The sequence below is a fragment of the Lithobates pipiens genome, unplaced genomic scaffold (genome assembly GCF_037356315.1).
Source record: "Lithobates pipiens isolate NorthernLeopardFrog02 unplaced genomic scaffold, aLitPip1_a1.2 Scaffold_10, whole genome shotgun sequence".
Taxonomy (NCBI): domain Eukaryota; kingdom Metazoa; phylum Chordata; class Amphibia; order Anura; family Ranidae; genus Lithobates; species Lithobates pipiens.
The window spans coordinates 92,738,265-92,755,062 of NW_027507686.1; the positions used below are offsets into that span (position 1 = coordinate 92,738,265).

Here is a 16,798-nt window from a genome sequence, read left to right on the forward strand (position 1 = left end):
CATCATAATGGACGATGGATCTACGTCGGGGGACTTTTTTTAATTATTTTTTTTTTTTTATAAAGGAGTTGTCAAAAACTTTTTTTTTTTGGTGAATGAGGAGTACAATGTATCCCTACTCATTCACATGGGAAGGGGCTTTCCCTCTGGAATTACATTTTATACATTGGATGAATCTCTCCTTTCTCCTCCCAGGGCAAGCACTGTGCTAATTTTCTTCATATACCCTATATGGGAATTTCAGCCTGTCCCCTGGCCTGTTCCTGACCTATCCCTGCCATTCTGTCATGACGCAGGACCACACTACTCCCTCTGGTACTTGGATGGATACTGCTACATATTTTTTAAATCCCTGGGCTGTTATCTGTACATTGAACAGTATAAGTGTTTCCGGCCTGACGTGCTCCACACCCCTGATGAAGGGATAAGATCCTGAAGTGTTGCATAAGGGACTTCCACCGTACAGACCCATTGTTGGATAATAACTTGTTTTGTATCAACAGTGTACAGTATTGGTTCATGCATAACATTGTCTACTCTTCAGACTTCATGATGTCAGCCTGATTTCTTTTAACGATTGTTCTCAATAAAATTTGTATTTATATACTTTTAACAGAAGTATAAAAGTGCTGTATTTTGACAAGTATAGGTCTAAAAAGTCCCATAGTGGGGATGTTCTTTTTTCCAATTATGTTGGGATGTCGGCCTAACCTTTCACTGATCTGACCAATATCCATTGTTATTTTGGGGAGGGGGTGGGATCTGGGGGGCCCCCGCGGCCCAGAGTTGTTAGGAGGAAGAGGCTCTTGGTCCCATCAATGTGCCCCAAAGCACCCCCCCCCCCCCCCACATTGAGGGCATGTGTCCTGGGATGGTTCAGAGTTGGGGGGGGGCGTTGGACCTAAAAAAAAATAATCACAGCCTGCAACAAATGCTAACCACCATCCGCCCCATACTCATTCGCGAGGATCTTCCAGATTCCAATAAGCCACCTGCCCACAGACCCCCACAACCACATCCCAGGGTTGTTGGGCAGAGTGATGGGGACAAGGTGCTTTGGGGAGGGGGACCTGGGCTACATGCTCAGATAAGGGTGTGGTATAGGGGAAACTGAGTTGTTGTTTTTTGCCATGGGGTCCCCTTTAAAATCTGGATGGGGGCACAGCTTTTATTTTTTTATTTTTACATTTTACTATTGCCGGCAATGGTATTGTATTGCCAGAAATTGAAATGTCACTTTTTTCACTTTATAAATGTCAATTTTGCTGCAGTAGGTTCTATACATAGTACAGATACGCCACTTTACAGACAAACCTCCAAGGCACTATATTTAAAGGAATTTCTCATTTTTATTGATTCACTTTAGGGATGATTAAAATCACTGTTCCTTTAAAAGCAATCTTTTGTTAAAGTTTTTTTTTTGCATTGGTATACGTCCCCCAGGGCAGTTCCCAGGCCCCCAATCACTTTTTTATAGGGAATTTTCCTATAAGCCTTCAAAATGGAAACTTTTAAATTTTGAAGTTGGGCTTCCATAGATTTCAATATGGTTCGGCGTTCGGGTTCAAAATGGGGGGGGGGGGGGGGTGTCCCATCTCTACTGATCAACCAAAGACCTGAAACATCTGAATTATCCTGTAGAAGAAAAGAAAAGGTGCCAAGACCTTTGTGAATACTCTTGGAGCACAGGATAGGCCAAAAGGCAGAGCAAAAATTTGGAATTAACTGTCTGTCACTTCAAACCACAGAAATGGCTGAAGAGCAGGATAAACAATGATCTGCAGATGCTAGGTATTCCCCTTGACTTAGAGAAGCAATAACTGATCTTGTGGTTATCTGTAATTTTGGAATGCAAAGAGATATGTTGAGGGATTTTTTTTAACCTCCAGAATAAGTTGAATGGCCCTGCTGGGCTCTCTGGTACCATGAACAGGTCTGAGTAAAAACCTTTGAACCCATCTAATGGAGGTACTGGGACAACTACTCATACGATAGATTTGCTCAGTGCCCTAAACCATCTTACGGTCATTGGGCTAATTTTGGTTGATTTAAGATAAGAAAATGGTGAAAGTAGAGTGTTGAACTCTATTTTGTTTGGAAGTCAAAGCCTGGATAGAGCAACTAGGTGCTCTGCATTTATTTCAAATTTAGATGCGCCTGAGGAAAGGGGTTAAGGGGTTTTGAAATCTTCCAATGTAGAAGGAAACCATCTCTCCTGTGACATATTATGAATTGGTCAAGGGCCTTTAAAAACTGAAGTTTTACATGAAAAGGCTTTTAGCCACAAAATCCTGTGCACTTTGGAAATTTTGCTCATGACAGGTTCTAGGACATCAACCTAAAAAAAGCAAAGCAGAAGGCAATTGCCGTAAATGCTCTGTTAAAAAAAAGAATCCTGGAATACAGGGTTATGTTAATTGTATAATGTCTTGATCCAGTTTGTTGCAGTTTGATATACTGTAATTGCAGTAAGAGCTGGTTGCAAGGCTGGGCCTGCAAGAGTAAAGACAACCTTCAAGCGCATCTCAAATTTTCTATTTACAATAGAACCTTTGAAAGGAGGAATATTCTCAATAGGTAAAGTGAGATGTCTGTTTAAGCCTGAGATGGTAGATCAACTACATGATTAAACCATTTTTTTGTGAACTCTATTTCTACTGGACAAAGTTCAGAAAAGAGGAGAAGTAATATCTGGTTTTAGAAGTCCTTTATTTCTATTACGATTTATTTCTTTATGATTCATCATAGAGTGCCCCTTCCATTTGTTCATGAACGGGGACAGTAAAGATTTTGCTAGCATCTTTGTACCCAAAGGGGAATGGCGAGATTGAGGAGAATCAATCTTAACAATGGCAAGACTTTTGCTGATGGCAACCGTGAGCTTTGCCAGATCCCTCTTCAAATATACGGCAGTCTGGGTTATAAATATACAGTATTTTGCTGCTCCCTCCAATACTGTATTTATGTCTTCTTTATCCTCAAATGTCTTCCGTGTGTAAGGCAGTCATATCGGGATCTTAATCAAAAACATGGATGTAAGAGAAGGCCTGACTTTTTGAGCCCTGGACAGGAAAAAAAAAAAATAGGATTTTTATAACAGCTTACCTGTAAAATCCTTCTCTTTTTAAGTACATCATGGGACACAGAGCCATAGTAGTTACTATGTGGGTTATAGGCCACCTTCAGGTGGACACTGGAACACCCCAAGAAAGGAAGTCCACTCCCTATATAACTCCTCTCACTACTGGGAGTACCTCAGTTTTTGTAGCAAAGCAATACACGTGTATAATAGAAAGAGGGGTGGGACCGCTGTGTCCCCTGATGTACTTCAAAGAAAATGATTTTACAGGTAAGCTGTTATAAAAAGCCTATTTTCTTATGGTACATCACGGGACACAGAGCCATAGCAGTTGCTATGTGGGATGTTCCATAGCAATGCCAACTGAGGGGATGGAGACACAAGAGAATTAGGGCAACATGAGACTAGAGGAGTTATACTGCTGCCTGCAGCACACTACGCCCAAAGGCGATATCCTCATGCTTTTTTACATTCACCTGATAAAATCTGGTAAATGTATGGACTGAAGAGCAAGTTGAGGCCTTGCAGATTTGAACCACGAAAGCTTGGTGATGCACCCCCACTAATAGCCCTAGTGGGGTGTACTTTAATATGAAAAGGTGGAACTTTCCTCCTTAAACCATAAGCTTGAACAATCAATTGTTAAATCCATTTAGAAACAGATTTCGATGCTGCCAGTCGTCTTTTATGACCTTAAGGCAACACAAACAAAACATCAGTTTTTCAAATCTGAACAGTCGTTCGCAAATAGATTTTAACTGCTCTCACCACATCAAGAGAATATAGTGACTTTTCTTCCGCAGAACGGGGTTCTGGGAAAAATGAAGGTAGAACAATATCCTAGTTTAAATGAAAACCTGACAATCAGCCAGAGAAAAAAGTGTGTTTTTTTTTTTAAATATTAATTCCAACTTTTTATCCGTTGGATCCCCAAGTATTTGAGCACTGTCTGCCAGACAAGTCAAACTCTTATTCCCAGTGTTAATTGCTGGTATACACCTTTTAGTAAATTTTCTCCACCATAGGATAAAGTGTGAAAAAACTTTTTAGGAGGGAAAAAAATGCTTATCTGGGTGCTCCCACTCAGATACAAAAAAGCTTTTCCAGCAATGAATGGACAGCAAAGGCATGCACAACTTGAGGAGGCTTTAGCGAACCCAAACACTCAGTTATAGGGTACATAAATGTGGAGCGGATAATTCAGAAAGAAATTGCACCATCAACCTTACAGATTGTGAAAGCTGATCCACCAACATTTGACACCTCAGAAGAGTCATTAGCCTCACCACAGTCCCCTGAGGGAATTCATCTTCTCCTGCCCCTGGTTCCTCAGTTTGAGGGTCCTGGGTAATGGAAGAGAACCGGTTGCATTTTGTCCCACACTGGGATGGGATTAAAGCTGCAATTTTTTTTTTTTCAATCCTATCATGGCTGAGGAAAAAAAAACCTTTTTAGTAATAAACAGGGGCTGCAGTGTTGAAAACCGTTGCAAACATTTCATGGCCCCGATGCTCACACTGATCAGCTACCCTCTCTCAGGGGAGGATGCCATTGTAGAGATGAGAAGGCTCTTCAGAGTTTGAGGGAGACCCTTTTAGCCCTTTTTTGGGGGTTTCAACCCCCCTTCTGACCTTAGCCCAATGCACAAAAGCAGAGGTACTATCAGAAAAAATTGCATCCACAGCTTGAGCAATCGTTCAGCCATTGCCGCTGCTATTAATGCTCAGCCTGATGCAAATTGTAAATGTGTCAAATAGGAAATGCCTGTGTCACCAAACCTCTTTCATGCCACTCTTAGCTCGTGTCCCTCCAACAACTTGCAGCCAGCACAAATGAAGTTTTTACAACACATTCCCGCGCCGGCGTTGAAGGACGCCGTCACCACGCTAAGCCCCTCCGCCGCATCGCATGGGGGGCTCCTTTCTCTTTTCAAACAAAAGTTTTTCCATGCGAGCGCTAGTCTCCAATCTGCCGGGATCGGCTTGTGTGGGTGGAAGCGATGGCGAGGAGAACTGAAAGCTGGCGGGCGGTGAAAGAAAAAACGCCATTGTCGATCGTTCTTTAGCTCTCCCCTAATGCTCAGCCTCGTGAAGAGGGAGAGAGTTCAGCTCAGGTGGAGGGGAGGGGGGGTGTCTGGTGATGCAAAATACCCTCCCGAACTTACCACTCTGCCTGCTAGCCGGAGGAAAAAAGCCTGCTGCTTCTGTGACACAGCGTGATCTCTGAGCAACGCATGAGAAGGTACGTTCTCCATACAGCCCCTAGTGGCGACTCTTAGGCATGACATTTTACTTTTTAAAGGAGACATTTCATAAGAAAATGTAAAAAATTTCTTTAAAAAAAAACTCCTCACCTTTCCCGCCGCAGGGTTTTCTGTGGTAAAAACCAACAGACCCAATCTTCACTCTTCACGGTGGGATCCGTTAAACCTTCAGGTACCGGGGACTCTCGGGGGAACCCACACTCCTGGCCCTGTAATAGCCCCCCATCAGTAAAACTTTATGGCTCTAAAATACCAAAGTACTGGATCCCAGGGTCCAGTTCTCTAAAAAGAGAAGCGTTACAGGTAAAACCTTGTTTTATCGGACAAGAGGCCCGGGTACCATTCAATTTGGCCTAAAAGACACTTTGAATGGATCCAGTTGAATAGCTAGCCCCAGCAAGGATTGCTCCAGTGGAGGTCAGCACAGCACATCTTTACTCGTGACCAACACCTTAGACACTGGCGAAAAAAACTGAGGTAGTGGGAGAGGTTATATAGGGAGTGGACTTCCTGTCTTAGGGTGTGCCAGTGTCCATCACCAGAAGGTGGCCTATAACCCACATATAACTACTATGGCTCTGTGTCCTGTGATGTACGATAAGAAATGGTTGTAAGCTCCCTAACATACATGGAGAATGCTGCCTTTGTCAGGTAAGTTACTTGTTGCATGCCTGAAATAGAGCTAGAATCAGATGCAAAAATTTATATTAGAATTGGTTCCTGCGTCAACGTAAACACTGCATCATCATGTAAAGAGTGCATCACACTTTGCCCTTAATCCCTTATGCCTGGTCTCCCTCATGGCTACTGTTGCAGGCATTCCCCTGTTGGACACTCAAAAAGCAGGATGCAGACTACAAGCGTGCCCAGTAGGAGAACACAGCAACCCAGGTGTAGACCGTTCTGTAACGAATCCTTGCATCAAAAGGGTGGGATAAAGTATAAATGCTTTAGGCAGAAGTGGCGGAAAAGTGTGCAAACTGTAGTGTGATGTCACACCTGGTCATCCACCTCAGAATAAGTTGAATAATTGCGTTTTAGCCCCAAATTTTACTAAGTTTACACCAAGGTGAATACAATTTAAATATAACCTCGATTCGACAGTAACAGTCAGAGATACAGGGTGACCTTGTCTTAACTGTCCATAAGGCTGGACTGTATAAGTCTATTCTCCACCTGTCTGTGGGCATACTCCCGAAAGGGTCTTCAGGAACTGGGTTCAATAGGAATGAACCACAGCCCTGCACCAATACAGCACCATGTGGCTGACTACACTAAAGTGCCAAATTGAGCGCTTGTGCAGGATCCCAAGTGCCCAAAGGATCATTACATGCCGTCTTCACAGTCTGGGGTCTGAGTACAGTTCCCAAGGTTTTATTGAGTGTGCATCGATCCAGATGCACTGGATCACTATGGCATTAGAGGACAGTGAGTATTTGCTTGAAGAATTTAAAGACAAAATAATAAAAGAAAATAAACTTCTTAAGCTAACAGTGATTTATTTGTGAAGGAGACTAGATCCATTGCCTACCAAAAAACTGACTGGAGTGGGGTAGGGTTTTTGTGGGAAGCGTTCAGTGGGTGTGTCATCAAAAGCTTGCCAGTATCCAATTACCTCAAGGTACAAGCCTATATCCCAGGGTCTATGAATACTTGCCTGTACTGTATGCTTAGGATAAACAAAATATTCATATGCAACAATTTATACTTACCAGACTAGAAAATAAAACTTAAAAAAAAAAAAAATTAAAACCACTTTAAATTGACAGGACTAATATGTACCACATGTGCACATCCTGTAGCCAGTCTGTGGGAGCCATATTATTGTTGTTGGTTGGTAGTGGATCAAATGCTTATTTTACTCACTGAACTGAAACTTCTGGATTGGACTGGACTGAACCGTTTCTTCTGGATTTTTGGTTAACCACTTCCCGACTGCCTCATGCAGATATACGTTGGCAGAAGGGCATGTACAGGCAGAATCACGTACCTGTACGTTGCCCTTTAAGAGGCGGCGGGGGCGTGAGTGCGTGAATAAAGAGGGTGGTGTTGCGCTGTTCTATAACCCAACAAGACAATGCTCAATATGGGCAGTATATTACTATGTTTCTCCTATGGCACCAGTAATAAGAGATAAAAAGACACAGAGAAAAGAAAAAAGGTGAAAAAATTCAGATATATAGTAATCTTCCGACCCGTACACTCGATCGGACGGACTTAGAAGTTTTGAATCAAAATTGTCCAGCAGATAATCCGGCCATCTGTGTGCTAGTCCGCTGGACTTTTGAAATGAACGGGCTTGCCCACACACGGAGAAAAGTCTGTTCATTTTGAAAGCGGCTCCAGGTAGACGGGACTAGCGAAGGTCAATGTCACCACCTGCATCGGCGAGATTGACACCTCACCAGCCCCGTCACCTGGTAGGGACTTAAAGGGGAAGCCCTACGCTGAAAAAAACGGCGTGGGGGTCCCCCACAGGTCCATATCAGACCCTTATCCGAGTATGCAGCCCGGCTGGTCATGACAGGGGGTGGGGACAAGCGAGCCCCCCCCCCAAGCCGTACCAGGCCGTGTGCCCACAACATGGGGAGGTGCTTTGGGGAAGGGGGTGCCCTGCAGCCCCCTCACCCCAAAGCACTTTGTCCTCATGTTGATGTTGGCTTATCAGAATCCGGGAGCCACCTTTAATAAGGGGGCCCCCAGATACCTGCCCGCCACCCTATGTGATTGAGTATGGGGTACAATGTACCCCTACCCATTCACCTGGTGAAAACATTTTTTAAATAAAACACCACAAGGGTTTAAAGTAATTTATTGCACAGCTCCGGGGGTCTTCTCGCCGGACTCCTCCGCCATCTTCTGCTAGCTCTTTTACTAGCGGAGGAGCCCGGCTTCCTTCTCCGTCGCCGCCCGGGGGTCTACTGCCAACTTTGGGGTTCTTGTCCCCCTCTTCGGTTCTTCTTGCCGGGCCTCCTCTTCCTTCTTCCAGCTCTTTTACTAGTGGTGGCCCGGTCTTCTGTCATTGCCGCCGCCTTCTCTTCTTCCTTGAGATGTTGACTCAACGCTGCCTCTGACCGCAATGACAGGGACGCGTTGTGCGGCGACTTATATAGGGACACCATGTGACATCACCCGTGACCCCGCCCCCTTATGATGTCACAGTTCCAGCATCCACTTATACTGATCTATATATAGAATAATACTCTATATATATATATATATATATATATATATATATATATATATATATATATATATATATATATATATATATACACACATATATACATACACACACACACACACACACACACATACATACATATATATATATATATGAATTTGGATTGATTTATTCTATAAGGTATCCATTTATATATTGGCTGCCATTGTGGCATTTATGCTTATTTGCACAGGTTGGGTGTACAGTATGCTGCTATATGCACCTTTGCATGATATCAATTTATATATGGTTTAAATATATTATATATATTTATTTACCACTGGTTCACTTTGGACTTTAGTACGGATGTTTGCACAAGTTTTCTTTTATTGTTTACATTAGCATTATTGGAATTTTGGTATTTTTGTCATTTTTCTTTGCACTGGTTGCACAATATTGTTGCCACAGAGCACTTTTAAGAGTAATATTGAGATTGATAGTCTAAGATTACTATATATCTGAATTTTTCACCTTTTTTCTTTTCTCTGTGTCTTTTTATATCTATTATTACTGGTGCCATAGGAGAAGCACAGTAATATACTGCCCATATTGAGCACTGTCTTATTAGGTTATAGAACAGCTCAACACCACCCTCTTTATTCATTTTCACTTATAGTGGATACGGTCTGATTCACTTTGGTGTATGCAGCAGTTCCTTTTATTATTTATATTTTTTTTTTTACATGGTAGCGCAGGAATATTTATCATTAAAGCGTGCGTGCCGCCGGCAGCGTGCTTGTGTGCCCCGCGGAAAGCTCCATGAGTCCGGTCGAAGGTCCCGTGGACTCCAACACTGTGAGGATACTCACAATCGCCTCACGGAGAGGAAGAATGGGGAGATGCTAACGTAAACAAGCATCTTCCTGGTCTGCCTAGCAACAGTGACACTGATCTCCCTGTTATTGGAGCAGAGATCAGTGATGTGTAAAACACAGCCATGCCCCCCCAAAGTTAGCAACACGCCTCTAGGACACACTTAACCCCTACACTGCCACCTAGTGGTTAACCCCTTCACTGCCAGTGTCATTTACACAGGAATCGGTGCATTTGTATAGCACTGATTGCTGTATAAATGACAATGTTCCCAAAAACGTGTCAAAAATGTCCGATGTGTCCGTCATAATGCCACAGTCAAGATAAAAATCGCTGATCACCACCATAAAAAAAAAAAAAAAAAATATATTAATAAAAATGCCATAAAACTATCCCCTATTTTGGAAATGCTTTTGCGCAAACCAATCAATCGCTTACTGCACTTTTTTTTTTTTTACCAAAAATATGTAGAAGAATACCTATCGGCCTAAACTGAGGAAAAAAAATATATATTTTTATATATTTTTCGGGGATATTATTATGATTTCGTTTTTAGCGCCAAAAATAAAAACCACAGGGGTGATCAAATACCAACAAAAAAAGCTCTATTTGTGGGAAAAAATGGATGTCAATTTTGTTTGGGAGCCACATCGCATGATGCGCAATTGTCAGTTAAAGTGATGCAGTGCTGAATCGCAAAAAGTGCTCTGGTCAGGAAGGGGGTAAATTCTTCAGGGGCTGAAGTGGTTAATATTTTGTCTCCATCATTTAAAATACACATAATTATTGACTCTTCATTTCTTTGTAAGTGGACAAAACTTACAAAATCTGCAGGGGATCAAATAAATATTTTCCCTACTGTAGATCTCTAGCCCCCTTTTTTTGGGATACAATATGGAAAGACAGCAATAAATACCTATCAGGTTTTTATTGCCATCTATGTCTCGTCTATGATTTACCTGCTTGCTGACCTAGTGACCATTCTAACCGGGACAAAAAAATAATCTAAAATAACATCTAATAAAAAAAGTGAGCTAGGGATACACTAACTTTGATACAGACATACATTTAAGAACACAACACGTTCTTATTTTTTCAAAAAAGTAGCTTTCATATTTCTCAGCTGTATTAACAAGTGCATTATTTAAAGTCCTACTTAAACACACTTTTTTTTCTTTCTTGGATAGAGTGGAAAAGGTCTGTCAGGTTTTTATTCCCGTTAGTCAAACTACTGGGCAAATAGCTGCAGACATGACGTTTCCAAAAAAAAATAAAAAAGGTGTGTTTTTGCTTTGTCTGGAGAGATTACCCATCATACCCTGTCACTGGTACAGGATGTTAGGGGAAATCTGCAGAGTATATAGACAGCAATAAAAATTTAACAGTAGTTCGAACCCTCTTTTTAAAACACAATCTAAAAAGGATTTTACATTTACTTACTAAAACTTAAAAAAGAAAAAATGAATATGTGGGATTTTTTCAGTAATCGTTCCTAAACTATAGATTATGCAACACTACTGCCTATATACAATTTGCAGTGCTTTTAAAAATGAAGAGCTTCCTGTTCCATGGGAACAATAATAATAATGGGAATAATAAGAAAAAACAAAACAAATATGCTACTTACTCCAACAAATGGAATAAACTTCTGATAGGAATCATCTTCCTGCCTGGGAAGAAAAATACATTAAAAATACATTAAATGTCAGTACCAACAACCTGATTATACACAGACTCAGGACAGGTTTTAAAATCTTTCACCAACTGTTTCACTGTTTTGTGGATATTTGCACATATCAAATTTGTATTAAATAGACACCAGTTACTTGCAAAACATATACTGCTGTTGGGTCTTAGGCTGGGTTCACACTGCTGCAGCTACGAGAACCGGATGTGATTCGCACCGCACTGCAACTCACATCCGATCTCTGTGCTTTGCGAGTTCAGCCATACAGATAGTATGGCTGAATTCGCATCGCACCCGCCCCAAACTCGCACAGGACCCTTTTTTTGGTCCGCAGCAGAATCGGATCGCATGGGTGTTCACACCATGCGATCCGATTCCTGTCCGAGTTTGCAGATCGCACTGCGATATGCAAACTGATCTGGGGGTGTCATTAAGATATCACTGACACTCCCAGCAGTTTGCATAGGGCAGTGTGAACTGCCGCCGGGAGGCATGCGATGCGGGAACCCGCCGCGTATTCGCGGCATTCCCGCATCGCTGCAGTGTGAACCCAGCCTTAAAGAGGAAGATGTGCAGGGTAATTCAGCTAGAAAGAGCAAAGAAAGCCTAGCACCTTTCCGAATGCATCCCTGCAAGTTTTAGGTCTCATGCACGTGGGGCGTTAGAAAAACAAGCTGCAAAGCCACTACCAGGAAAAAAGACTGTAAAAACTTGCTTTTAGTAGCTTTTTGCATTGACAAAAAAAAGAAAAAAAGTGTCAAAAATAAATACAGTACACAGGTTTGTGACAGTAATTCATTAAAGCAGCTCTGGCGTCTTCTTCTGATTTCTTCTCCCTCTGCTGGTTCTCTTTTCCCGCTGTTTTGTCCTTCAGCCAGTTCTCTTCTCCCTCTGTTCTTCCTCCAATGTGGTCTCGACGCTCTCGCCTGCTGTATTGCTGGGTCTGCCGCGTGTCATTACTTATATAGCCATGGGGCGGGGCCACCCAGTGACGTCATCCAAAAGCACAGCCCCATTGTGCCCCAGGCGGCGATGTCACAAGATGAGATTTTGGAGACTATACACAAACAAGTTTTTTTGTTTTTTTTTAGCACTCATGGTAATGAGGACAGAGAAAGCTCCTGGTCCCAAGGGTCTAACTTTGGCATATTATTTAGTCTTTTCAGTTTTCAGGACAATTACTCAGCCATGAATGAAATAGCTGCATGCTGCCACCAATTAATAACTAAATATATAGCAACAACCTTGCTGCTGTCACCTACGTGTCCCCACAAAAAAACAAGATCAAAGAATAAAGATGTCATAGCACTGCTAATAAATCAATGAGTGACGAGATTGGGCGCTTTCATGGTGATGTGGCCTTAGGTGGTGTTTTTACAGGAGAAGCATCTATCCCAGGAAACAAATATCAAACTATACTCTAAAGGTTTCCCGACTTGGTTTTATGGGGATTCACCAACCAGGAGGGCTAAGGGGGTGGCAATTGGGTTTGCGAAAAGGATGAGATTCAAGCTGGAAGATAGGCTAATGGATCCTGAAAGTCGATATCTTTTTTTTTTTTTGAAGGGCAAACTAGGGGAAAGGACACTTCCCTTGGCAAACGCATATTGCCCTAATAAAAACCCCATAAGGTATATGAAAGGTTCTGGGAGGGTTAATGGACTTTAAGACTGGAGAGGTGATACTAACTGGTGACTTCAATTTGTGCATGGACCCCGTTTTGGATAGTTTGTCCCGAGCACAGGGGACAAATAAGGCTTGGTTAAAAACAATTAAGCTGAAAATGCATTAATGCCAAATCATGGATGTATGGAGGGTGCAACATCCTAAAATACACGACTACACATTTTTCTCCCCTGTACACAGGACGTACTCGAGATTGGACTACATAGTGGTGGACTATAGGTTGTTGGATTGAGTGAGGGAGACCAAGATAGAAATATTTATGCTATCTGATCATTACCCGGTATCCGTGAGGTTGAGGATATCAGCGATTCAAAGACAAGCGTTTACATGGCGTCTAAATGAAACCCCTTTTAAAAGATGAGAAAGTTTTAGAAGCAGTAGAATTATAGAATTATTAGAATTAGAATTCTATTTCTCAGCTAATAATACGGGTGAAATATCGGGTGCTACCATGTGGGAGGCACACAAAGCCTACGAGCATAAGAGGTGTCCTTATATCCATTGGTGCGGGAAAAAAAAAAAGAACTAAAAAAATGAACACCTTAATTGAAGAGATCCATAAATTAGAACAAGAACACAAAAAACAAGGGACAACACCAATAGGTATTCCATCAATAAGTGAATAAGAGAGAGGAATTAAGGAGATCGTAAAACAAGAGTTAAAAAGGACATTCAATAGAATAGCTAAAGAAAGGTATCAAAGGGGAAATAAAGTGGGTAAACACCTAGCATGAATGTTGAAAAAGAAAAACGAAATCAACAAAATTTAAAAAAATCCAAACAAGAATGGGGAAATGGTATATAAAACTAAGGAGATAGCGAATGTGTTTAGAAACTATTATGAGGTTTTGTACTCCATTGGTCAGAAGGGACAACAGGAAATATAGAAAAGGGAGAAAATCAAAGAGTTCTTAAAAAATGCCAGATTGCCTCATCTGTCAGTAAGTGATAGGTCCAATTTGGACAGACCCATAAATGGAGGAGGAAATCTATAAAAAACTCAACATCGCACAAAAGTCCAGGACCTGATGGGTTCACGATTTATTACATCAAAAAATATAAAGAGATGTTAGTCCTGAAGCTTTGTCAGTATAAGAACGGGTTGGGTGTGAACTTTTAAATGGGTGGGGAGGCACTGTCTGCATCAATAACGGTTATTTTAAAGGTGGGGGAAGGACAGCACGCTCTGCTCAAACTATAGGCCAATAACCTTATTGAATGCAGATACTAAATTATATGCAAAGTTATTGGCAACTAGGCTGAAGGAGTGGATAACCGACCTGGTCCATCCGGATCAGGTTGGATTCATACCAGGAAGAGAAGGGAGGGACAACAGCGTGAGAACATTGCTTCTCCTCCAGGCCATTAAAACAAGTGGGTCCGCAGGTCCATTCCTGACGATAAATGGCAAAAAAACATTCAACAGGGTAGACTGGGGACTCATGATAAAAACGTTGGAGGTTATGGGCTTAGGCCCAAGAATTATCCAATGGATTAACGTATTGTATAATCACCCTTCTACCTCGGTAAAGGTTAACGGTGCGCCGCCGCCCCCCCCCCCCCTTTTGTGATGAAAAATGGATTTAGGCAGGGGTGTCTGTTACCACTTTTGTTTGTGTTGGCCTAGGAAGCCCTGCTGGCTTCAATCTAAGATAACCCACATATAAAAAGGATTGAGATAGGGGAGGAAGAGCACAAACTGGCAGCGTATGCTGATGACGTGCTGTTCTATATCTCGAACCCAAGGATTACGATTCCAAACTTGCTAAGGATATTGAAACAGTATGGAGAAATTTCAAATTTCAAAAACCTCGGTAAGTCTGAAATCTTAAATATAAACAGACAGGAAGAAGTGAAATTGCAAAAAGAATTCCATTTCTCATGGAGAAAGGACATAAAATGTTTGGGAATCAGACTGACTAACTTCCTAAGGATATTATACCTAATAAATTATATCCCTCTGTTGATGAAACCAAGATGGAAATAAAAAAAAATTCAACAAGGCCTCTTTCCTGGATAGGGCATATCAAGATGGACAAGATGGTGTTGGTTCCAAAAATTTTATATAAGTTTCAAATGCTACCTCTAACACTCCCACAAACATATTTTAAAACTTTAAAAAGTTTAATATCGAAGTTTATATGGCAAAATAAAAAACCGAGAATAGCATTTACCGTTCTTGGAAGGGGGGAAAAACAGGAGGGTCTAGAAGTACCAGACTTCAAAAAGTACTATATTGTAGAGGCACTCGCAGGGTCGGTGGAATGGGCAAAAGAGGTAAACGAAAAGAGGTGGGTCAATATATAAAAAATAATGAGTAGCACAAAATTAAGGTGTATAATAGCACAGGGTATTTGGAGTTAATACGCATGAAATTACACGTAATACACTAAAAATATGGGACACGATCCATACACAGAATAAATGGGCATATAATTCACTGTTGATTTTTTTTTTTTTTTAAAGGAAAATTAGTATTTTGCACCAGAGAAAAGGTTGGTGGGGGGAATTGGATAAAAAAAAGAAAATGCACAGTTGAAAGATATAATAAAGAGGGGTATAATAAGCACTTATCAAGAATTAAAATCTGACACGGATTTAATGACGATAGATGAATGGTGGTACCTCCAGTTAAGGCATTTTGTGGAGAAACTACCCCACCCAATAAGATATGGGGAAGATTGCAGACCGCTGGAGCGGCTCTGTATGAGAGAAAAATCAAAGAATAACATAGCCCGTATATATAAAATATTATCAGATAAAGACGATCTGGAGGTCCCGCCATACATCAAAAAATGGGAAAATGAATTGGGGTCACGCTGTAATAAAGACACTATTGATAAGATCATGAAACTAACAAAGTTTAGCGGATCTAAAGATGGTTGAGATGAACTATAAGTGCCTAGCAAGGTGGTACGCGACGCCAGATAAAACAAGTAAATTCCAACTGGAGAAATCCTCAGAGTGTTGGAGAGGGTGCAAGGCAATAGGAACAATGGCCCACTTATGGTGGGTTGGAAAGAGGTTTTACAACTTATAAAGGAAATTACTAATAAAGAAATACCGGAAGACCCTTGGGTATGCCTGTTCCACTGAGTAGACAGCTCTGTTAAATAATAATAAGGACGATGTTAAGTATATTTTAAGGTGTAATGTAAATTGTTGCTTTTGTATGATAAACGACATTTCTATAAAATAAAGACAAAAAATAAATAAATACAACAATATTAATTCATAAAGTGCATAGATTTGTAAAAAGGGTCCCCAGGTGACATCAAAATGGTAAATCTTACTATGTGTAATGTGAATCAATTTATAATGTGCTTCACTTGAAACTTCACTCCACTCATTAAAGTGCTCCCGCCACAGAGTACAATGCCCGCTCATCTCCTTGTTAGACCCCTGCGGGGGGTCAAACACGCCTTGCACACAGTGCAATTCTCCTTGAAGGATGGCTCCGCACTAATCCTCTATGGTTCCTGGCAAGCCTGGCAAAGGTGATAACGCTCTGCACCAGGTGCAGTATCTTCCCAATATGGCTACTTCAGGATTGGCTCCACATTAATTTCTAACAGTTCCAAAGTAACATGAAAAAATAGAATTTTTTGTACTCACCGTAAAATCCTTTTCTCTGTAGTTCACCAACTGACAGCTCCTTTCTTAGGCCATTGGGTTGTTACGCCAGGAGGGGAGGGTGCTGCCGAAGTCGGTGAACTACAGAAAAAAGGATTTTACGGCGAGTACAAAAAATCCTATTTTCTCTTACGTTCACCGACTGACAGCTCCTTTCTTAGACCATTGGGATGTCCCCAAGCAGTGGCAAAACGAGGGGTGGAAAACCGCATAAAAACTTCACTCACAATGGCATTTGGGAACCAGTATAAAACTTCACCCACAAAAAAACAGAGTGATCCTCAATCTGGGAGTCAGTACCTCACAAACCGCCTCAAAACTTGCGGTAACAAATGCAACAGTGCATTTACTAAAAAGGTACTGTGTTTTTACCAAGAACCCAGAAAAAAAACGTTGTGCAATTGCAATTACACA

General features: G+C 41.4%; 1 protein-coding gene across 1 annotated transcript in view; it reads right to left on the reverse strand.

The window, feature by feature from the left end:
* PACS1 (phosphofurin acidic cluster sorting protein 1) overlaps nt 1–16,798 on the reverse strand; it is a 654,146-nt gene that overhangs the window by 124,873 nt on the left and 512,475 nt on the right. The window contains exon 17 of the mRNA XM_077450086.1: nt 11,006–11,048. Coding sequence (XP_077306212.1) covers nt 11,006–11,048 — 43 coding nt within the window. The remainder of the gene's footprint in view (nt 1–11,005; nt 11,049–16,798) is intronic.